General features: G+C 40.2%; 2 protein-coding genes across 4 annotated transcripts in view; one reads left to right on the top strand and one right to left on the bottom strand.

The window, feature by feature from the left end:
- The window catches only part of OTOP1 (otopetrin 1), a 251640-nt gene that overhangs the window by 219932 nt on the left and 6468 nt on the right, over window positions 1-25240 (top strand). The gene's annotated exons all lie outside the window — the stretch shown is intronic.
- SLC2A9 (solute carrier family 2 member 9) overlaps window positions 16673-25240 on the bottom strand; it is a 129956-nt gene continuing 121388 nt past the window's right edge. Inside the window, exons 12-14 of one of the 3 annotated variants that reach the window (XM_058191988.1) lie at window positions 24389-24464; window positions 19323-19450; window positions 16673-18497 (exon numbers count right to left, since the gene is read on the bottom strand). In XM_058191988.1, coding sequence (XP_058047971.1) covers window positions 18243-18497; window positions 19323-19450; window positions 24389-24464 — 459 coding nt within the window. In that variant the 3' untranslated portion in view covers window positions 16673-18242. The remainder of the gene's footprint in view (window positions 18498-19322; window positions 19451-24388; window positions 24465-25240) is intronic. The other 2 variants (XM_058191989.1, XM_058191990.1) reach the window with 2 other exon arrangements.

Genomic DNA, 25240 nt, shown 5'->3' with positions numbered 1-25240 from the left:
TGCCCGAAGGAGAGAATTCCAAGCTGTCGGACCCAGATTTACGATGTCCTGACAGCTCTACTGGCTAGAGAGTGAGCAGCTAAATCATAGCTGCTCTCCACGAAGCGGAGCCATACCGGAAGCCTTGTTGTGTAGACTTTGATGTATAACTGAATGGGGGCCTTGACCATTGTGATAAATACAACCGACTTCCTATGACGGTCTGATACAGTTTCTATATAAATAGCTATTTTTGATGGTTTGAAAATCTGGTATCATGGGAGTTTGCACACTTTTACAACTTTCCTTATTATACTTTTTAAACTATTCTCTATTTTCTTCTTTTGACTTAAAATTTGATCCTGTGGCTCCCGAGGACGTGGACAGGTTGCTGGGGAGGTTGAATGCCACCACATGTTTACTGGACCCGTGCCCTTCCTGGTTGATGCTGGCCACACAGGAAGTGACACAAGGCTGGCTCCGGGGGATTATAAATGCTTCTTTGTTGGAGGGGGTCGTCCCTGCCACCTTGAAAGAGGCGGTAGTGAGACCCCTCCTCAAGAAGCCTTCTCTGGATCCGGCTGTGTTAGGTAATTATCGTCTGGTCTCCAACCTTCGCTTTGTGGCGAAGGTTGTAGAGAGTGTGGTGGCATGTCAGCTTCCCAGGTACCTGGATGAAACTGTCTATCTAGACCCATTCCAGTCCGGCTTTCGGCCCGGATACAGCACGGAGACGGCTTTGGTCGCGTTGGTTGATGATCTCTGGAGGGCCAGGGATAGGGGTTATTCCTCTGCCCTGGTCCTATTAGACCTCTCAGCGGCTTTTGATACCATCGACCATGGTATCCTGCTGCACCGATTGGAGGGATTGGGAGTGGGAGGCACCGTTTATCGGTGGTTCGCCTCCTATCTCTCTGATCGGTCGCAGACAGTGTTGGCAGGGGGGCAGAGGTCGGCCCCGAGGCACCTCACTTGTGGGGTGCCACAGGGGTCGATTCTCTCGCCCCTCCTGTTCAACATCTATATGAAGCCGCTGGGTGAGATCATCAGTGGCTTTGGGGTGAGGTACCATCTGTACGCGGATGACACTCAGCTGTACTTTTCCACCCCGGGCCACCCCAACGAAGCCGTCGAAGTGCTGCCCCGGTGTCTCGAAGCCGTACAGGTCTGGATGGGGGGAAACAGGCTCAAGCTCAATCCCTCCAAGACGGAGTGGCTGTGGATGCCGGCACCCCGGTACAGTCAGTCGCATCCGCGGCTGACTGCTGGGGCGAGTTATTGGCCCCGATGGAAAGGGTGCGCAACTTGGGCTTTCTCCTGGATGGATGGCTGTCTTTCGAAGATCATTTGACGGCCGTCTCCAGGAGAGCTTTACCAGGTTCGCCTGGTTCACCAGTTGCGCCCCTTCCTAGACCGGGATGCCTTATGCACGGTCACTCATGCGCTCGTGACATCTCGCTTGGATTACTGCAACGCTCTCTACATGGGGCTCCCCTTGAAGGGCATCCGGAGGCTTCAGTTGGTTCAGAATCCAGCTGTGCGGGTGATAGAGGGAGCCCCTCATGGCTCCCATGTTACACCACTCCTGCGCAGACGGCACTGGCTACCTGTGGCCTTTTGGGTGCGCTTCAAGGTCTTGGTTACCATCTTTAAAGCACTCCATGGCATAGGGCCGGGTTATTTATGGGACCGCCTACTGCCATCGATCGCCTCCCACCGACCCATACGCTCTCACAGAAAGGGACTCCTTAGGGTGCCATCCGCCAGGCAGTGCTGACTGGCGACACCCAGAGGAAGGGCTTTCTCTGTGGGGGCTCCCACCCTCTGGAACGAGCTTCCCCCAGGGCTTCGTCAACTTCCTGACCTCTGAACCTTCCGCCGCGAGCTTAAGACACATCTATTTATTTGCGCAGGGCTAGCCTAGGGTTTTAGTTTTTAATTTAGTTTTTAATGGGGTTTTATATTATTTTATTCTAGTGATATTTTTAATTCGGCCTAATTAATAAGTTTTTAAATTGTTTTTACCTGTATTATTTGCATGTTTTTATCTGGCTGTGAACCGCCCTGAGTCCTTCGGGAGATAGGGCGGTATAAAAATTTGAATAAATAAATAAATAAATAAATAAAATATACCCTCCTTGTAGTCTCTTATTTATAAATGGTTCTTTATTTCTCCTAGACTCGTAACTAAAAATCCTTTTCAAGCTGTTTTGCAAATGAATAAATTTATGGTTGTTCTTTCGTTATGTAACAAATATCACCCACAAATGCTAATATAGATATTTTGCCTTCACAATTTTGAATATACAAGCATGGATCAACTTTCATTTTTTTCATTTCATTTATTAAATTTTTATACCGCCCTTCTCCCGCAGGACTCAGGGCGGTGTACAGGCAAATAAAAACAAACAAGACACTATATATAAAATATAAAATTAAAAAACTTATTATAATTTGCCTAAAAATTTAAAAATCTATAAAAAACTAAAACCCCGTTTAAAATTAATAATAACTATAAAATCCATAAAATTAAGCCAGCGAATAAAAGATGTGTCTTCAGTTCGGCGAAAGGTCGAAGGTCAGGTATTTGGCGTAAACCGGGAAGTTCGTTCCAGAGTGTGGAGCCCCACAGAGAAGGACCTTCCTGGGGCCGCCAGCCGACATTGCTTGGCGGACGGCACCCTGAGAAGTCCCTCTCTGTGAGGCGTGCGGGTCGGTGGGAGGCATATGGTAACAGTAGGCGGTCCCGTAAGTACCCGGCCCTAAGCCATGGAGCGCTTTAAAGGTCATAACCAAAACCTTAAAGTGCACCCAGCCACAGGAAGCCAGTGCAGTCTGCGCAGGAGAGGTGTTACATGGGAGGTACGCGACACTCCCTCTATCACCCGCGCAGCTGCATTCTGGACTAGCTGAAGCCTTGAGTGCACCTCAAGGGAGCCCCATGTGAGAGCATTACAATAATCCAAGCGAGAGGTAACGAGTGCGTGAGTGACTGTGCACAAGGCATCCCGATCAAGGAAGGCGCAACTGCGAACCAGGCGAACCTGGTGGAAGGCCCCCTGGAGACGGCCGTCAGATGATCTTCAAACGACAGCCGCTCATCCAGGAGGACCCCTAAGTTGCGCACCCTATCCTTTGGGGCCAATAACTCGCCTCCAACAGTCAGCTGCAGCTGCAGCTGACTGAATTGAGATGCCGGCATCCATAGCCACTCCGTCTTGGAGGGATTGAGCTTGAGCCTGTTTCTCCCCATCCAGACCCGTACGGCTTCCAAACACCGGGACAGCACTTCAACAACTTCATTGGGGTGACCTGGGGTGGAGAAGTACAGCTGAGTGTCATCAGCGTACTGATGGTACTTCACCCCAAAGCCACTAATGATCTCACCCAACGGCTTCATGTAGATGTTGAACAGAAGGGGCGAGAGAATCGACCCCTGCGGCACCCCACAAGTGAGGGCCCTCGCGGTCGACCTCTGCCCTCCTGTCAACACCGTCTGCGACCGGTCGGAGAGATAGGAGGAGAACCACCGATAAGCGGTGCCTCCACTCCCAATCCCCCAGCCGGCGCAGCAGATACCATGGTCGATGGTATCAAAAGCCGCTGAGAGGTCTAATAGGACCAGGGCAGAGGAATAACCCCTGTCCCTGGCCCTCCAGAGATCATCCACCAATGCGACCAAAGCTGTCTCCGTGCTGTAACCGGGTCGGAAGCGGACTGGAACGGGTCTAGATAGACGGATTCTTCCAGGTATTGGGGTAGCTGACGCCACAGCACTCTCTACAACCTTCGCAACAGCGAAGGTTGGAGACTAACGATAATTTCCCAAAATAGCCGGGTCCAAGAGGGCTTCTTGAGGAGGGTCTCACCACCGCCTCTTTCAAGGCGGCAGGGAAAACCCCTTCCAACAAAGAAGCATTTATAATCCTCTGGAGCCAGCCTCGTGTCACCTCCTGAGTGGCCAGCACCAGCCAGGAAGGACACGGATCCAATAAACATGTAGTGGCGCGGAGCCTCCCCAACAACCTGTCCACGTCCTCGGGAGCCACAGGGTCAAATTCATCCCAAACAGACTCAACAAGACGTGCCTCCTCTCCCTCGCTTGGATCATCCCAATTTCGGTCCAGACCATCCCGGAGCTGAGCGATTTTGTCATATAGATAACCACTAAACTCCTCGGCACGTCCTGTAACGGGTCATCCCGCACCTCCTGATGAAGGAGGGCAGGTCACCAAACAGGGCGGCCGGGCGGTTATCTGCCGGCGCAATGAGGGTGGGCGTAGGAATGCCTCGCCTCCCTCATTGCCACTAGGTAGGTCCTAGAATAGGACCTAACTAGTGTCGATCAACCGGAATGACTGGACCTCCAAGTGCTCTCTAGGCGTCTTCTCCGGCGTTTCATCTCTCTCAGCCCCTCGGAGAACCAAGGGGCCAGGCGAGATCTGCGCCGGGTCAGAGGCTGCAAAGGCACGACACGGTCCAGGCCCCAGCCGCGGCCTGTTCCCAGGCCGCAACTAGTTCCTCAGTCGTGCCGTGGGCCAGATCCTCAGGGAATGGCCCAAGCTCCGTCAGGAACCTCTCAGGGTCCATCAGGCGCCTGGGGCGGAACCAACGTGTAGGTTCCGTCTCCCTGCGATGGTGGGTGGCGGTTCGGGAGTCCAGACGAAGGAGAAAATGATCTGTCCATGACATTGGTTCTGTTACTAAATCGTCTAATATCAGATCATTTAGCCACTGACCAGAGATATAAATCAGATCCAGCGTGCCTCCCCCCATGTGCGTAGGGCCATCATTTACTCGAATCAGGTCCAAGGCCGTCATGGAAGCCTGGAACTCCCGAGCTGCAGTCGATGATAAGCCAGCTGATGGCAAGTTGAAATCCCCCATGACTATCAGTCTGGGGGTCTCAACTGCCACAGTGGCAAATAACTCCAGCAGCTCGGGCAGGGCTGTGGTCACGTAGCAAGGAGCCAGGTACGTGATCAACAAGCCCAACTGATTCCTATGGCCCCACCGCACATAGAGGGATTCACAGCCGGCAATCTGAGGAACAGTGGCCTCCCTCGGCTCTAGATCTTCCTTAATGACAACCGCCACCCCTCCACCCCTACCCTGGGCCCTCGGCTGATGGGATGCTCGGGAACCTGGGGGGCACAGTTCGACGAGGGGAACCCCCCCCTCTGGCCCCAACCAGGTCTCCGTAATGCCCATAAGGTCCGCGGACTCCCCCTGAATAAGATCACAAATCAAGGGGGCTTTATTTGCCACGGACCGGGCATTACATAACATCAACCGAAAATCCAGGCTCTGAGGATCATGGCCGCCTGAGGAACGGGTAGGGACTAAGGGGCCGGAGCACGTGACCGTTTTCAGACATCGAGCACGTGCTCCCCACACTCGATATGGCCCCCCCCCTCCGCCATATCTGCCTCTCCCACTTACCGTACAGATTGAACCACCCTCTAGTCCTGGAACGAACCCCTCCCCCCCTGCCTTCAGACCAGATGTAATAGTGCCGCGAACTGGTACCGGGGCTGGATCCCTCCCCGACGGGTTCTCCCCCACACCCGTCTTATCCCTCCCCCCCTTTAAAAAACCCTTATTTAAAAATCTATTTAAAAAACCCCATACATTCTTCTTAGCAGCATGCCACCTCTCTGGGTCCCAAAACCCTTCGTTGAGGTAGGCCCTCGATAACTTGGAGGGCCATTCCTGCGAGGCTGGATTTACTGCTTCTGAAATCCATTGTTTTCAAAATAGTATCTAAACATTTGTTCCAATTTCTCGCTGATCGTTTTAGGCTTTATGTGTTTTGTTTAATTTATATACTGTTCCTGGTTAATCACTTTCATAACCAGGTGCTTGTGCTATATATATATATTGTCTTTTAATTCTGCATTTAGGTAAGCAGAATTTATATCAAAATGGTATACCTTATAATTTTGCAATGTTGCCAAGATTAAAGTTAGTCTTATGGTTTCAGTCTTCACTGTAGGCACAAATACTTCATCATAAAGAACATTTTTCTTTTGTGTGAAGCCTTGGGCAACTAACCTTGCTTTATATTGTACTTTATCATTCATCAAGTTTCTTTTTGTACATCTATCTGCATCTAACAGTTTTTTCTCCTTCTGGTAACCTCATTGGAGTTAAAACTTTATGTCTCTTCATCCATTGCCTCTTTCCATTTCTTTTGTTTTGCCAGAGGTAAATTTCCTGGTAATTTTGAGGCTTTAAGAGTGTTACACACTTTTACCTCATCAACTGTAAATCTTTCAGGAAAAACTCATTTGTTTGCTCTTTTGGACCTCCTTGGAATAAATTGTTCCTATTTCACTGAAATCTCACTCTCCAAACATTCCTCTGAGCTATACTCAGACTCTGAGCTACTCTCAGATTTCTATTTAACTTTATTGGAGATCTCTGACTAACAGGCATAAAAATTTCATGTACCTTTTCCCAATTCTCATGTTCAGAAAAATTTGTAGAATGTGAAATAATAACATTTTTGCGTAAATCTATATGCCTTTGATCTTGATTGATAACCTATAGATTTAATTTCCTTGCCTTTGGTTGTCCTTTCCTCGTAATCATTTTGGGAATGTGCACCTATGCACCGTTGCCAAAGATTCTTAAATGTGCCAAAGATTGTTGTCTTTTTATAACATGTAATATGGAGTTTATAACTTGTCAGAGTATGAATATTCATAGACTGGAATAGATTAGCCTGGACCGAATGGAGACATGGTAATAAGGTCAGCCAATGAATAGGCATGGTAACAGGCTCAGCCAAAGAAGGTTGTTTAGAAACAGAAACTTAAACTAAATGTCTGGGTGTGGCTTAGGCAACTGAGTCTATGCAGAAGCTTAACAGCCCTGTATAGAGGAAGCTCTCTTTGTATTAAGCTCTGTGCTCACCTCTGAAATGAAACAAGTCTGAACTTGCATCTCTGTTGTAATGCTGCTTGTGTTTTGCTTGTAACTGCTACTATGTTGAAGAAGAATCTATATTGGCATTGTAAATTTACTTCATGTATTATTGTGTATATAAAGAAGTTCCTGATGTATCAGTCTGCCTGTGTGTGCTTTCTGGATTTGATTTTTGCAACAAACTCTGACATAACTGGCAGTTAAAATTGCCTCACCACAATACAGCTTACCTATTCCTGCATCTTTCATAGTTTGTAACACATCATTCCTGTGTTCAACATTGTATTGTAAGATCCAATATTAATATGTTTAAGCTCATAACTGCCAAACAAGAAACTTAAACAGAGGCTTGAGTAAAATAGCATTTAATCTCGATCAAGCTTAAATGGTTAGCTGTTCCAAACACATACAAGATACATGCAGGGAAGAACTACAAACAAGAGAATGAATCCGAATCCCTTTTATATTCTTTACGAACATCATAAACCTTCAATTCTGGCATTTTTGATTTGGTTTGTATATTCCCTGAAACAGGGTAGAGCCCCTTAATGAGCATCATTTAGCATTATCTCTTTCCTGATCATCTTCTTTGTGTTCACACTTGGCTATTTGGCCCCTGGAGTGGAGGGAACTCAAAAGATCAAAGATGAGATATGTTCTTAAGCAGGATGGGGAGATAAGGCTCTGATCAAATGGTGGGATATATAGTTTGACAAGAAACAATTAGCAAGTTTCTACTAATTCTAGTATTTCAGTATATCTATTTCCTTACATTCCACCCTTTTTATTAAAAATGATGGAATGCTTTCTATCATGGTGAATAACCTTATAATTCTATTCAGCATATAAATGGGAGCATTCCTATAAGCATACATTCCAGCTTCTTCCCCGATGGTCAGCCTTATGCCTGAAATCTGCAGGCCAGTAATCTTTCTCTGGCCTACTTCCTCATAAACAGGTACACCCAGTCAATCACCTTGTTGTATGGGGAGTATATAAAAAGGAAAAATTGGTTGCACAGTTCCTAACACATGCTTCGTACCAGCAGCTAAGCAATTGCACATAGGCAAAATTTCCAATATAAGCCATCTGGAGCATGCCAATTAAGAGTTACCACATCCATCCATAACCCACTCAGTCTAGTTATATTTTAAAATGGATTACTAGGTTGCGTCAGGTTAATACTCTTGCTGGTAATGTATGATTTTTCACACTTATCATTGCATTATCTGCTCCTCCCATTTGTCCTATGCATAAGAAAATTTCAAATGTTGAACCATTTCATTAAATCAATACATCTTATATCTTCGGTGATTATGATTTTCACTATCTCCTAGGACTATTGTGTTCACGTCAGGTTTCTATAGGAACAATCCCTTGCACATTTCAACAATCACAGTGTTGTATTATTCCAGTATCAGTTCACAAGTACAACAATAATAACAACAGCATTCAGTGATACAGTTACAATCACAACACCAACACAATCTGTAGAGTGCGAAGTTGCACAGCTGCTTTTAGGATCTTCAGTTGGAATAAAAGAGGCCATCAATCAGGCCAGAAAGACAAAAATTGTTTCTCCTGCAAGGAGAAAAATCCCAAACAAAACTCATGCATATCATCATGACCACATTTTTGAAAACGTTCATTCTCAGTTGGTCTCCAGGAATCACTTGGCACTTATTCAGTTCTTTCTTTCATGGGGCAAGTTGGTCCCCCACCTGATAGAAATCTAAGGTGTTCAGTACTTGCTGTGACAGTCACTCTCAAATACAATCCTTACATGAATACATGAAACAATATAAATGAGACAAGAAAGAAAACTTTACAATGAATTTTCACCATCCCCCACAGTCTTTCCAGGTGTCTCCTGAGGATTGAAAAGAGTCTTTTGGTCATTACTTGTCCATTTCAGGGTCTTTTCTTTCATGTCACGATTGTGAGGTTCTGCTCCACTCTGGCTGCTGTGATGACTTTCAATGGAGGTTGGATCCAAACCCAATTACTGGCTCAAATGGATGGAATGTCTCCTCTGGAGGAAGCATCTGGACCCTTGTGTTCTGCTTCCACAGGTTTGAGTCATCTGTGCAGGGCTAAAAGACATGAGAACGGGGTCCCCTCCTCCCTTTCTGGGTGAGGAAAGGTATTGTTGGAGGATTAGGGAGGGAGGTCAAGTGGGGGAGAATAGATAGCTTGCAGGCAGAACTTGAAAAGAAACAACAACACATCAGTAATGCAACAGGTACTAAACAGTTAAACTGGTACAATATGGGGATATCCCGTATGAGAAAAGGTAGCTGGATTCACATGTTTCAGGAAGGAGATGAACAGGTAAAATCATTTAAACAAAAGTATAGAGAAAAAAGAAAGTTGAACTCTGTTCTTCACCCTGTCTAGGTAGCCAGACCAAACTGGGCAAAGTCATTTTCCTTCTTTTCAGCACTTTTAACCCTTTTCTAACAATTTAAAATTCATATCCCTAAGGATCAGACATTGAACAATGCCTGATCAGACATTGCAAGTCATACACACACAAAAACAAGGACAAAGAGGGGATAACAGAACTTGGGGAGAAGGTTTACACACAAATCTCGATTAATTAGGGAAGGCACAAATCTTAACAAATATACCACATGGTTGCATAGAAGACGAGAAAGAGACAAACGAACAACAAAAACCCAACACCCTCCCTTTTATTCATGTATAGAACTTATTTACTAACAAGTTTTACAAATCCACAGTATCAGAAACTTCAAATCACATCATATCTTAGCAAAATCAACATTTGCCTTACTTGCTCATACTTTTCTAACTCCTAACATTAAACATTCAGTTCAGCTAAATTAGTGCCTCAAGCTTCAAATTCAAAGCTTGATTTATAGACCAACTTAACTTTCTCCTTTCTTCCAAAACTTCTCTTACCTTCTACCACTCCCATCTATAAACAAATTAATCCCTTCACAGCAGCAGTATCCCATCACCCTTCTAAATCTCTCTCTACATCTTGCAACTTTCTGACTTATCTCTGACATAGTTCCTTAAAAAGGGCACATCTTGTGCTGCTAAAAAACAATACAAAAAAATAAATAAAATACCATAGGGTGGGACGCCTTGACATCGATTAAAAAAAAATGCACCCATATATAAAGACATAAAAGAAGGATGTAAGAACAGCTTCAAAAATAAAACAAGCTAAATGAGGTATTTTGAGTTAATATTCTGAAATATATATATATTGTGCGATCACACATTGCTCCTAGAAGCACGAAGCTGAAGCCTGAAGATGATGAATGAGACTTCGTCGAAACGTCGCCAAGACACTTCTAATTTTACGCGGGAGAAAACCCGAATAACCAAAGACCTACACACACACACACACACACACACACACAGGGTCAAAGTTTAGTGTCAACTATCTGCTTTTAAGCAAAATCTTTCAAAATCATTTCTTTTATATAGGTTTAATTAGGCAGTTTAAACTTCAAAATTTTCCAGAAAAAGGAGAAAAAAATAATAAAAAATTAAAATCAAAATCGAATTCAGGGTGGAAAAGAAAATATATCTGCATTGCTTTTATGCAGATGAAAAAAGACTAAAACAGTGAAAGGTAAGGCTGCAGGAGCCTATTTCATCCATTTGCCCCGCCCTTCTGAGACAGGCTTAGCAGAGAGAAAATGTGGAGGGAGAATGGTTAAGATAAGCAGGAAAACTGCACTTCCTCCCCCTTTGCCCGCCCCCTAACCTGGCTCAATAGAGAGCAAGAGGATGGGTGGAAGGTTACTTAAGATAAGCCAGTGAGGACAAAGATAGAGAAAAAAAATCCAAAAGACAACACAGAAATCTCACACCTCTTCTTCCATCAGCACACTTTGAGAAATAGAGAAAATGAGTTTCTCTATTTCTTTTCCTTGCAACACACTGCAGCCAGGCCGCTTGCAGAAACAATTTCTCATGCACACACATGCACATTTCATGCAAACCAACCATTACAATTATATTGGAGTTTTTTCACAAGCCAATGAGCTCTATTTTCTAATTTTTTGAGGGTCTCATCCTTCATCCAGGTCTGGAAATGATTACACACAGACGTATACACACACACACATACCATCAAACAACATTTGCAGACCTGGGGAGATTGACTCTTTAAATCCTCCCTTTTTAAGTGGGAAAACTCAGAGAGCAGTTTAAATCATAAATGTGATTGTGGGCCCTATCTACTCTTAGTTTCCCACAGTTCCAAGCTCAGAAATAATTTGCAGGGTGGCCATACATATCACAATCAATTCAATCCCATTCAATTCTACATGCTATTATGATAGATACATATCCAAGAATTTTTACAGAAATCACACCAAATTGATCAAGGGGTCAAGTCAAATTATCTAAATCTTCCCATTTTGAAAATGGTAAATTATCAAGATCTTTATAACACTAGTATTTCTACTCCTGGGTCCACACATAACAGCATACAGTAACCATCTCTTCTATGAACTTCTCACTTTTACCCATTGATCTATCTCTTTAAGCATTAGATTGTTACTACGTGTCTCTGCCCTGAGGTGTTCTGGGTGTTTATCTTGTTAGAGTCAGGGCCGTTAAGGATTGTTCCCTTTTCCAGGAAACAAAGATAAGCCCTTTCTGGGGAAATTTTAAGGGAGACTCCCTGCTGAGTGCAGTGTATAACTCCTCCCAGCTTTCCTAGGAGATCCCTTCCAAAAAGGTTGATGGCACATTGTGGCAATATTAAAAAGGAATGCTTGAGTGGTGGTCACTGAAAGTAGCCTGTGTCACTCAAAAAAGAGTAAGATCTGTCCCCCATTTTTAGCTCCACCAGAGGGTATGGGGAAGCAATTGGCCCTCCAGAACCCCATAAATAATTTTCAGGATAAAATTCAGGGGTCTGGGCTGACATGAGGGGTGAAGGAGCTGGAGTCTGGCCTGAAGCCTCCCCACCTCCTGTGTTGTCCTCATCCTTAACTGGGCTGGGACGTTGTTGTTCAAGGGGGCATTCTCTCCTCCAATGGCCAAATTGATGACACTGGGCACACTGGTCTCTATGGATGGAGGTACTCCTGGGATTAACTGAAGTTCCCCTCCCTCTTCTTTGGGGACTCAAGAAAGCAGCTGCTAAAAGAGCAGCTTGCTTTTGCATTCTCCTTTCTTTTCTTCCTCTTCCTTCCTCTGGGCATAAACAGTGAAGGCTGTCTGAACAAGGGTTTCTAAGCCCTAGCAGTCGGGGTTTCCAGTTTTGCAATTTCTTTCTTATGTGGGGGGTGCTTTGGCCTATGAAAGTTATTTTCAGCAAAACATCATAGGATGGACTATCAGGATCTAGGTCAGTAAACCTCCGGAACCCATCCTTCAAGGGATTCAGAAAATCAGTGGGGGATTCCTTGGGATTTTGAAGGATCCGATGAACGCAGTAGAGGTTTACTTTTTTTTAGGACACCCAGGTTTAGTCCTTGAAGGATAAAATCCCTGGCTCTCTGAAGGATGAGGGCACCCTGATCTGTATTGGGGTCGACCTCGTAGCTGGGGCTAAAAGGAACCAGGGGTTCTGGCCATAAGGCTGGGGTATCGTGATTAGTTTGAATGCCACGTTCTCTAGCAGCCTTATAGTGTGCCATGGTGGCCTTAAGAACTTGTTTTTCCTCAGTAGACAGGAGTGCTGACAGGAGAGTAAAAATGTCAGGCACATTAGGTCCATGAGTGGCCATCACACATTGAACAAGTTCTACATAGCTTTGGGGGAATTCCCTGCAAGGTGGAAATCCCACTTTCCAGTTGAAAGGATCCTGATACACAGATTGAGCTGCTTGGGGTGCTGAATCCTGTGAATCAGGCTGGGACAGCTGTTGTGTTTATGGGAGCACCGGATCCTGCAAACTGGGTTGAGGTGCTGTTGGAAGCGCCTGTTCCTGCGAAGTAGGCTGGGATGCTGCAGGAGGCACCTGAGCCAGTAAAGGCACAGCATTTGCATTAGGGGAAGGGGGAACAGCGTAATATGGTGGGAGAAACTCTTCTTCCTCTTCAGTCACTTTGGCTAGTTTGTTTCTTTTCCAAAAGTGACAAGGGGCAAATTTTAGAAGAGGATGTTGGAGTGAGCCCACACGCTCTTTGAATCTCTGGCTGACAAAGGAGATTGAAAAAGAAACCAACATAGAGTTCCTCTTCAGTTCACCTGATGGTAGCCAAAAAATCAATAAATTTGTTGATAAAATCTAAATCAACTGCCTTCTGGAGGCCAGGTTCCTACATTAGGACCAATGTAGTAGGTTGGCCAGATGGATTTACAGAGGGTTTTCAGCTTTTCCTTTTTAAAAGCAACTTTGATTGCTACGATAAGTCTTAACGTGTCCCAATGACTCAATAAACAGTCCAGCGGGGAATACAGTTCTATTCTTCCAACAAGGCTTAACGTGTCCCAATGACACAACACGTAGTCCAGAGGGGAACACAGTTCTACTCTTCCAAAGAGGTTACTCGTTCCAAACAGGCTACCAGTATGGTTGCCCATTGTTTTTGTTTATCTTTTAAAAGGGAATTGACCTGACTCAAGCTCGGGGTATGGCCACCAAAAAAGAATTTCTCGGGCTTGGGACAGCTCGGAGTTCTGGTCAAAGACCCTTCTTTTCCCTCAAGAATTTCTCAGGCTTCATCTGTCAGGGTTTTTTGACTTGGTTAAAACCCTCCCCTTCTTTGTAAGGGCGTTTTGTCCAGTGAGGGGAGTTTCTTGGGCCCTAGGCATGGAACTGACAAAACTCTCCTTTCCAAAAGGATTGCTTGGGCTCCCCTTTTAAGCTCAGAGTTTCGGTCAGAACCCACCCCTGTACTGCAGACTTTTTTTTTTCCCCTCCCACCCCCCGAGACTTCCCAGAACAAAGTACAGGGTATAAAATTAACAATCATAAATTAAAATACAACATAAGTCAAATCCATAGTCATTCCTCTCTCTAAGACCTTAACTCCCCTTCCAAAAAACAAAAAAATACATTCTTCTTCCAGTCCATTATATATCAATCCATTCCACTCCTAAAATCTTCAGAATCTTCCAATTAAGTTAGTATTTCCAGTTCATCAATAAAATATCTTCATCAATTAAGACCAAATATATATCCAATCTTCATCGATCAAGACCAAAACGATATTCCATCTTCCAGTATTCATCAGAAATTCTTCTATAATATACCTTTCTTCCTTAAACAGTGTCCCAAATATAATTCATATTTCCAGCTTAAATTTTTAAATTTTTATCCAATCTCCAAAAGTAAACAATATTCTATCTTCTCATATCTTTAATATCACTTACATAAATCAAATAACATTGCTAATATTAATATTTCTTCAATTTACCTTACATCTGTCAGATAAAATTATTAAAATTATAACTTATATCCAAAATATATCAATTATAACAATTAAATTCTATTCAACCAGATACCAACATTACCTCCATAAATTTTTCTATCCTCCAAAGGTTAAACAATATTCCATCTTCCCATTCCTTTATACCTCACATATATCAAATAGTGATATACCCAAAATATGTCAGTTATAAAAATTAAACCCTATATATATATATAAAAAAAAAAAAGATACCATCAAAATCACATCTTAAGCATTCTCCTTCCCCTTGTCTTCTATCTTACACATTTCCTTACACATTTTCTATCTCCAAAAATATCACTTACATAAATCAAATAACATTGCAAATATTAATATTTCTTCAATTTACCTTACATCAAATAACATTATTAAAATTATAACTTATATCCAAAATATATCAATTATAACAATTAAATTCTATTTAACCAAATACCAACATTACATCCATAAATTTTTCTATCTGTCGTCCAAAAATTAAACAATATTCCATCTTCCCATTCCTTTATACCTCACATATATCAAATAGTGATATCTATATTAAAAAAAGAAAATACCATCAAAATCACATCTTAAGCATTCTCCTTCCCCTTGTCTTCTATCTTACACATTTCCTTACACATTTCCTTACACATTTTCCACCATCTGCTCACCAATCAGCTTAACATCTAACAATAAAGACTTTCCAATCCTTAATATATTAGTGTAAAAATCTCTTGTTTAAAATTATTAAGAAAAGATAAGCCTCCAAAAGTTCCTATTAAAAAAAAAAAGTAAAGAATAAAAAAAAAATTCCATATTAAAAATGAAGAAGTTTGCAAGATTTTAATAGTTAGCTCTGTTTGCTTAAAAACCATTCCTAAACTGTAAAATCTGCCAAAAAGGGGAAAAAAACAAGTTTCAATAAACTTTTCTTCTTAAACATTGTGATAAAGAAAAAGGTAAAAGGAGAAAAAAAATCATTAACAATTCTTGTTCATTCCATTTTAAAAAGTAGCTTGTTATGCTCTTCTTCTTTATAGCTTCGCTTTCCTTTGTATAGCAAACGCCATTTTAACTCCACTCAAGTTGAAAGTTAGTTCAAAAGAAAGCTATTTAAGAGTTGAAGTTAAGATTTATTACTTGCAAATTCTCTATTAAAAAAAAAAAAAAATTCCGTATTTGAAATGAAGAAATTTGCAAGATTTTAATAGTTAGTTCTGTTTGCTTAAGAGCCATTCATAAACTGTAAAATCTACCAAAAAGAGAAAAAGAAAAATTTCAATAAGCTTTTCTTCTTAAACATTGTGATAAAGAAAAAGGTAAAAGGAGAAAAAAAATCATTAACAATTCTTGTTCATTCCATTTTAAAAAGTAGCTTGTTATGCTCTTCTTCTTTATAGCTTCGCTTTCCTTTGTATAGCAAACGCCATTTTAACTCCACTCAAGTTGAAAGTTAGTTCAAAAGAAAGCTATTTAAGAGTTGAAGTTAAGATTTATTACTTGCAAATTCTCTATTAAAAAAAAATAAAAAAAAAATTCCGTATTTGAAATGAAGAAATTTGCAAGATTTTAATAGTTAGTTCTGTTTGCTTAAGAGCCATTCATAAACTGTAAAATCTACCAAAAAGAGAAAAAGAAAAATTTCAATAAGCTTTTCTTCTTAAACATTGTGATAAAGAAAAAGGTAAAAGGAGAAAGAAATCATTAACAGTTCTTGTTCATTCCATTTTAAAAAATAGCTTGTTATGCTATTCTTCTTTATAGTTTCGCTTTCCTTTGTATATTGCAAACGCCATTTTAGATCCACTCAAGTTGAAAGTTAGTTCAAAGGAAAGCTATTTAAGAGCTGAAGTTAAGATTTATTACTTGCAAATTCTTGCTAGTCCTCCTGCTTTGCTCTGTCTTTGCTCTGTAAACAGAAGCACCCTGGGCACGGAGCTTCGTCAGGCTAAAGGGGAGCTCTCACCCTTCAATCCCCTGGTTAAATTCCAGGGGATCCCGGGGAGCTCTACCCAAATCCTGACCACTCTTCCCTCCCCCTTCTCCCGGGGGAGAAAATTCCAACCGTTTGACAGCCCATTTACGCTGTCAGGGACGGTTTGACGAAACCCAGGGCAGACGATCCCAGAGGAACGTCCATGAAGCCTGCGTTGCCAAACGGAAGTCCTGTACTGCAGACTTTTATTCCACCAGTCACCCGCCTGTCAATGCGATCCGCTCTGGCTGATCTTCTCGCGAATAATCAGAACCACAGATTGGATCTCCGCACTCACTTGGAGGGCAAACCTAGTAGGAATTTCCCTCCTCTCATTCACGCACACACAAAGCAACACTCCCCTCTTCCTCCCCCCCCCAAATTCTCTACTTACCTTAGCAGAGTACAATCTTCCCCAATACCCAGTTCAAGCCTCAATGTGGCGTTCAGGTCCGGCTGGAATCAGGATCTGCTGGCATTTGTCCAGGCCACCATCACCAGTTCAAACTTACTGGGAGCACTCTTTGACATTGTCTGTGGCCCATGCCAGTTTTTCCTACCCACCATATTGAAGGCCTGCTGAACTTCAATGGGGTTCAGTATTGTGGGAGGCGAAATGTAGCTACCTCGAAGAAAAGCATTGCCTTCAAGCCCCACGTTTTGGGCGCCAAAAATGTAAGGTCCAATATGTTTAAGCTCATAACTGCCAAACAAGAAACTTAAACAGAGGCTTGAGTAAAATAGCATTTAATCTCGATCAAGCTTAAATGGTTAGCTGTTCCAAACACATACAAGATACATGCAGGGAAGAACTACAAACAAGAGAGGGAATCCGAATCCCTTTTATATTCTTTAGGAACGTCATAAACCTTCAATTCTGGCATCTTTGATTTGTGTATCCCTGGAATTTGGTTTGTATATCCCCTGAAAAGCACCATTTAGCGTTATCTCTTTCCTTCTTCTTTGTGTTCACACTTCGCTGTTTGGCCCCCTGAAGTGGAGGGAACTTGAAAGATCAAAGATGAGATACGTTCTTAGGCAGGATGGGAAGAGATAAGGCTCTGATCAAATGGTGGGACATATAGTTTGACAAATGCCAGTTACTTTCACAAGAGGCCTCAATAACAGTCCAGGAAGTTAGTCAATGTGGCATGTTTGTTTTTTAACTACAAAGGGCACAATATGTCAGTGTCACAGGAAACAAATTGTATTACAGCATGCAGGTATACAAAGACGTCATATTTCATACATATATATGTTGCAAGAAACAATTAGCAAGTTTCTACTAATTCTAGTATTACAATGTATCTATTTCCTTACAATATTATAGATACAATAAAATTATATCTATAATGATAAAGATGAACCATGAAGCAAGATATGTTTTCATCATTGGGCTGACTTGGGGTAAGGATACTGTAAGCACTAGATTTACAAAGTAACTGCCACTCAAAGATGTAAAATAAAAATAGTCTGCAAAAACCTAAAGCCCTGATTATATTTCAAGAGAAAAAGATACTGAAGATCTGAGATTTAAGTATGTCCTCATAGATAGAATTGCCATGAGTCTAAGAAGTTATCTATATGGGACTAATTATTTTAGCATTAACCTCAAAAGGTTAAAACCCTCCATAAATCCAAACTTCACTATAACAAAATCTGAATTTTAATTAAAGTTGTAAATAAAAAATAGATTTTTGAATTTGCAAAACATATGCTTGAGAAACTGAATCATACTTGAACCATGAACCCAAACTAGTGGTAAAAGTCACTGCACTCCTACAATTAATCCAGGAAGGTTCATTGGAAATGATAGCTGCTTAATATGCCTCAATGCTCAGATGTGAATTTGCATAGTTAAATGAATCAATGATCTTGTTCAAATAATCCAGTTCCTAATTTTTTGACTCTTTATCAACTCTAGTCACAACTTCTCTCCAACCACAAGATAAATAGCTTTTTAAAATGAAAAAAAAATGTAAAATTGAATTTAGGCCATTTCACTTTTGTTTTTTTCATTTCCCAATGAATGACAAAAATTGGATTCTTGTACTTCACTTGATTTTCCCTTAGGATCAAAATGACCCATTTCCTGGATTTCCAGAGGCATTTTCTTCTTGGCAAATGCTTGGTTGATTTCAGCAAGTGTTTTCTTTTTTGTTTCGGGTAAAACACAAAAAAGGAAAGTGGCTCCAACAAGACAGATGGCAGCAAAAACCAGGAAACAGTATGTTTCCAATCCTTCCTGAAAACACAAAGCAAAATGAAACCTGGATTATCAGGATCCCTACCACAAATATCTAACCAATCTTGGTCTATAAATGTCTAAGAGCATCTTCCTTTGACTAAACATATGCCTTCTATTACCAGCATTTCATAATATGCTTTGAAACTGAGCACCCCATTTTGATCTCTCTAGCTTAAAAAAAATAAAACCTGTAGAAAATCATCCAGCCTGAGCTATTTTGGACTATCCCCACACATTCTTAACCATTAGCTCTGGTCATATTAAAACTGCTATTTAAGTGCATACAAAATTATGTAGGAAACTATTTTCCATGGTCACAAAAATTAGGGTGGAAAAGGGGTATGTTGTAGTTACCTAAGCTTTATTTAAATGTAAAGAAAAACTTCCTAAAGTAAGATTTGTATATGTTACCAAGGGAGCTTGTGGTTTCTCATTTTTTGATTTTTTAAAGAAGTTTAGCCGTTGTGTGTTTTATGCAAACTGGCACTTCTTTACATTAAGTTGCCTCATAAAAAGGAACAGATCAATAAGCTCTATATCTTTTCAGAGCCTCGCCTTTTCTTGTGTATTTTTCAATTAATTCTTTTGTTAATTTTTATTTAAATTGTCCTATGTTTTTATTTTTATGTCCCCGACCCATGATGGTTTGTATGTAATGACTTAAAGCTATTCTTTTTTAAATAAAAAAATAAATAAGAAGTTTTAAAACACTGAAAAAAGACACTATAAATAGATCAAGAGGGTTACATATTGATTTCACTGCAAATCATATTTTGCCCTTTTTAAAATGTTCTCGTACCTTCTGTAATTCGGAGCCCATACCTGAATGAAAGGGAAAAGGAGTCCAACTATGAAATTGCAGAGCCAGTTGGTTATTCCAGCAATCATAAATGCTGCTGGCCTTTGAGTCTGCGGAAAGAACTCTGCGGTGAGAATAAATGGAATTCCACCTGCAAGAAAGAGACAAAAATTAGGTGTTTCATAAACCTATTCCTAATTAAGAAAAAACAGAGGCGTGAGGTCTATTCAGGTCAAGAACCTATATTGCTAAAGTATACTCAGGAGTGTGCTGCCATGAAGCCTTTCATCCTCTTATAAATAAGATCAAATCTGATTAGACATCTTTGATATTTTGTTAGAAAAGATGAGTGTTATGAAATATATAATTTGTACACATAGCAATCATTACTCTTGATCATTATATATTGAAATTAATTTTATTTTACCTTTACTAAAAGGTTTGATTCCTTGTAAATGATATGTGGTATCCTGCTATGAGTACAAATACTTGGCCTCCTAACTTGATATTAATAATGCAATGATATCATACTAATCTCACCTATTGTCTTCTCCTTTTATGTCCCTCAATTTGACAAATTTAATGATTTTTTTTTTAGTCTATCTTCTGTTCATGTGCTCTAAATACACAACTTTTTGCCTCAAGGAAGGAGTCACTTTTATATAGGACAAACTGACTAATTCTCTTAAAATCCCTAATTTGAAGATGTTTTATCTTCTGGGTTTTTTGTGTATGTACTCATCTACAAATTATTAGGACCATATAAACATCACTGTTTTAATTCTCTGAAAATTCTTTGTCGTTCATTTTGTCTAAAGTTGCTGTTGCCTTGCTCCCAGGATGAATTTTCTTTTACATTCTTCTCTACACTATACAGTTTTACCTGTTATTTGAGCCAAAGAAAACAAATCAAACTATAACCTTCATTTGTCTTCCAACAATTGCAAATTCAACAGGCATGCAGATTGAAATTACTTTTATCCTTCTAATAATTAACTAACTTAGATTATTCAACAGTGTCATTGATTTCATGCAACTGCAAAGGTGAGGGAATTCAGAATTATAAAATTTAAGCCTCTGCTTGTAAAAGGAGAGAAATAACACCAAATACAGCAGGGGTGAAATGTAAAATTTGTTATTACCAGTTCTGTGGGCATGGCTTGGTGGTGATGGGACTGTGACTGGGTGGGCGTGGCCAATTTTTTTTCTTTTTTCTTTTAAAAAATGTAAAAAAATGCTTTTAAAAGCCTCTGATGATCAAGCAACTCAGCTGGGATCACTTCGCCAGCTGAAGATGTTGTAAAAAAATGCTTTTAAAAGCTTCTGATGCTGAGCTGCGTGATCATCAGAGGGTTTTTTTTTACTTTTAAAAGCATTTTTTTGGCCATAGAAAAAATGTTTTTAAAAGTAAAAAATAAACAAAACCTCTGATGATCGCACGGGTCAGCTGGGCATGGGGGGGGAAGGGATTTTTGCTACTGGTTTTCCAAACTGCCTGCCACCATTGCTACTGGATCGGGCGATCTGGTCTGAACTGGTAGCATTTCACCCCTGAAATACAGGTTGTTGTAAGTATGGAAAATGGTCATAAGTCACTTTTTTTAGTGTTGTTATAACTTTGAATGATCAATAATGAATATAAGTTGAGGACTACTTGTATAGCAGTAGTACAAGTATACTAGTACATGATGACAGGTTATGATATAGTTTCCATTAGCAAAACTTGGTGGATGAAATTCATGATTGGAATATACTGCTGGAAGGATATAAACTGTTCAAAAGAAACAGACCTAACAAAAGAGGAAGTGGAGTTGCATTATACATTTAAAAAATCACTATAGAAATGTATAAAACCAAGGATGAAAGCCTCCTCGAATGCATATGGATTAAAATAAAAGGAAAAAGGAATGACATTGGCATAGGTGTATGCTACAGGCCCCAGCTAAGTAGAGGAAATAGATTAACCTTTTGCTAATCAGTTGTTGTTGTTGTTTTTTGAATTTATATCCCGCTCTTCTCCGAAGACTCAGGGTGGCTTACATTGTGTAAGGCAATAGTCTCATTCTATTTGAATATTTACATACAAAGTCAACTTATTGCCCCCCCAACAATCTGGGTCCTCATTTTACCTACCTTATAAAGGATGGAAGGCTGAGTCAACCTTGGGCCTGGTGGGACTCGAGCCTGCAGTAATTGTAATTGCAGGCAGCTGTGTGTTAATAACAGGCTGCATTAGCCTGGTGAGCCACTTCCCAGCCCTAGTTAATTAATGTGTGCAGGAAACACACCACAGTAGTAATGTGGGACTTTAACTGCCCTCACATCAACTGGGAGACAAACGCTGCAATGAGTGCAAGATCAAACAGGTTCCTGACAAGCTTAGTTGACAACTTTGTCATCCAAAAGGTAGAGGAAGGAACTAGAGCAGGCGTATCAAACCGGTGGACCATGAGCCGGTGCATCACACGCCTACCCCAGTGCCAAAAAGGCAAAAATTATTGCGGTGCATCATGATACATCATGTGACATGATCGAGTTTGACAACAGTAAACTAGAGGGTCAGCTATACTGGACTTAATTCTTATTAACAGACAAGAAATGATAGAATGGGTTGAAGTTGCAGGAACTTTAGAGGAGCATGACCAAGTCATTTTGGAATTCAATATAATGCAGACACAAAAAATAGAATAAAATCTAACTAGTGTCTTAGACTTTAAAAGAGATGATTTCAACAAATTTAGAGCTTGGGAAGGATTCCATGGATGAAAATCTTAAAGGGGAAAATGTTGTATTCGGCTGGAGAACACGTGACCAGTAACCAGCAGTCGATTGGTTAACTGCCGATGCTATTGCCAGCGTGAGAATTAAGGAACTGCGATTGGCTGAGCCACTGACAGCTCCAATATAAAAGAGCTGTCAGCTTAGAGGTCACCATAGCCTCACTCCTTGCCGTTGTTTTGCAAATACTACAGAAAAAAATTCAAGAAACTTGGAAAACTCTGAGAAATATGATTATAAAATCCCAGTTCAGCACAATACCATGGAAAAAGAAAATCACACAGTTGCATAAAAAACTCCCTGATAAACTGAAAAATTCCTTGGAAAAAAATGGGAAGAGGGATACATAATTAAGGCAGAATACCAACATATAGCCCAAATCTGCAAAGATGAATTCAGGAAACTAAGGGTCAGAATGAACTAAGACTTACAATTAATGTCAAAAATAATTTTTAAAAAAGTTTTTTTCAACATATAAAAAACAAGAAAAAGGAAATGATTGGTCCACAACATAGCAAAGAAATGATGGGCAATAGGGAAAAGAACTGATGTGGTTCCCATTTCAAAAAAAGGGGGAAATGGATCCAGGAAACTAGAGTCCTATCATCAATACCTAGGAAGATCCTGGAAAAAATAATTAAGTAACAGAACTGCAAACACCTAGAAGCAAGCAAAGCTAGAAGCCATGAAGACAAACCATGGGCCTGTCAAAATCAGAACATATCAAATATATCTTTGCATTCTTTGTAATTTGCATTCTTAATAATTTAAGCCATTAAATTAATGAACAAGTGAAAAGATGTGGACACAATATACTTGGACTTCAATAAGGCATTTGAAAAAATAGACCACAACCTATTTCTTGGTAAGACAGAAAAATGTGGGATGGTATCACCACCAGATGGATTCGTAACTGATTGACAAACTGCACTCAACTTGTGGTCCTCAATTGAATTACATTTACATGGAGGGAAGTATGCAGTAGGAAGCATGCCCAAGGTTCTGTCTTAAGCGCAGTACCCATCAACATCTTCATAAACAATTTAGATGGGATAAAGTGAGAATCATCAAATTAAAAGATGATACCAAGTTAGGAGGAATAGCTTATACTTTAAAGATAGGCACAAGATCCAGAAAGATCTTGACAGGCTTGAATACTGGGCCCTATGTAACAAAATGCAATTCAGTGGCAAGAAGAGTAAGGTTTTACACTTAGGCAAGAAAAACCAAATGTTCAGGTATAGAATAAGTAGTACCTGGCTCAACAGCAGTAACTGTGAGAGGGATCCAGGAGTCCTAATGGACAGTCACTTAAATATGAGTCAGCCATGTGCAGCTGCTAAAAATGCCAATTCAGTCCTGGGCTGCATCAGCAGAAGAATAGAATCAAGATCACATTATATATTAGTACTGCTATATACTGTCACACTTGGAATACTGTATCCAGTTCTGGTCACCATGATACAAAAAAGACATTGTAACTCTAGAAAGAGTGCAGAGAACAGCAAAAAAGATGATCAAGGCACTTACAGCAACTGGGTATGTCTTGTCTAACAAAAACTAGGGGTGCCATGACAGCAATCTTCCAATCATTGAGAGCTTGTCACAAAGAAGAGGGGGACAATTTATTCTCCAAAGCAACTGAAAGCAAGACAAGAAGTAACAGATGGAAACTTAGCAAAGAGAGATCCAACCTAAAATTAAGGAGAAATTTCTTGACGGTGAGGATAATCAAACAGCATTTGTCTGGAATGGTATAAGATCTCCTGCTTAAGTGGAGGGTTGGACTAGAAGACCTCAAAGATCCCTTCCAACTGTTATTCTGCATTCTGTAAATAATGTAATAGATTTTAATTTATATATTTAGATTTATAATCATATAATATTTATATTATATAATATTTATAATATAATAATTATAAGGGCAATGGGTACACCATTTCAAGATCTGAAGGGCCAAGTGGGTGACCAATCATCCTAGAGAAGATCTATGTGATCATTACAAGCTGACACTCTCAAAAGTATATAATAGTCTAATCAATAAAATATTGCATTTGCATATAATAATGTTATACAGTATATTATTATTCTTAGATACATGTAATCTAGTAAGTATGTCTTTCTCAATGGCCCCAATATATCTATTATCACCTGAAGAACGTAATACTTTATACTATTACAGAGATATTGTATTTCCTCTTTTACCCCACCCTAATCCAACATTACAGGCCATATTATGAGCAGCTTAATTATATTAGAAAAACTATCACAACTCTTTCTGTCAGAGCATCTTTGAAAAGATGGTCATTACCTGGTCCGATGCAAAATGAGGCAATGATTGCAAGAATGCAGACTATACTGAAATATCGAAGCCAGACTGCTTGATCCTGAAAAATACATGATAACATTAAAAATGAATTATTTTTTGGAAACCTACAGTAATGTATATGGTGTTTTTATTTTATGTTTTATTGTTTGTGTTTTATTCAAATTGTATCTTTTTATTATGTTTGATTTTAAACCATCCAAAATAGTTATTGGGCATTTAAAAAAAAAAAAAAAGCAAATCAAATACAAAGAGATCCTCAGACTGCTTGTAGAAAGCAAGAACATTTGCAGAGTGTTACAAAGACCACTTTGCTGATATCCTATCTTTGGAAATCTGTACGCCATCTAATACATGCTTAGAATAATAAACTATAGTTATTAATATGTCATGGGTAGCAAATAAATTCCAGCTTTATTACTCAGATTAAAGGAATAACAGAAACATTTTCTACAGGCTGAGACTAATCAGTGGAAGACATCCAAAAAGGGAGAGGGCAGGCCCTTTTATTATTTATTATTATTATTATTATTATTTATTAATTTTTTATACCGCCCTTCTCCCGAAGGACTCAGGGCAGTGTACAGCCAGAAATAAAATACAAGATATGTACAATTAAAACAAATTAAAACATAGCAAAATTACAAAAACGGCTAATAATTAAAATTAAAATTTAAAATATTTAAGAATATTAATAAAATATTAATAAAACCCCAATTTAAAATCAAACTATTATGCCAGTCCCGCTTGAGTAAATAAGTATGTTTTTAGCTCACAACGGAAGGTCCGAAGATCAGGCACTTGATGTAGGCAAGGGGGGAGTTCATTCCAGAGCGT

This window comes from Ahaetulla prasina, chromosome 8, assembly GCF_028640845.1.
Source record: "Ahaetulla prasina isolate Xishuangbanna chromosome 8, ASM2864084v1, whole genome shotgun sequence".
Lineage (NCBI taxonomy): Eukaryota > Metazoa > Chordata > Lepidosauria > Squamata > Colubridae > Ahaetulla > Ahaetulla prasina.
The sequence above is the reverse complement of the archived record's forward strand: the minus strand, read 5'-3'. Positions and strand labels throughout refer to the sequence as shown.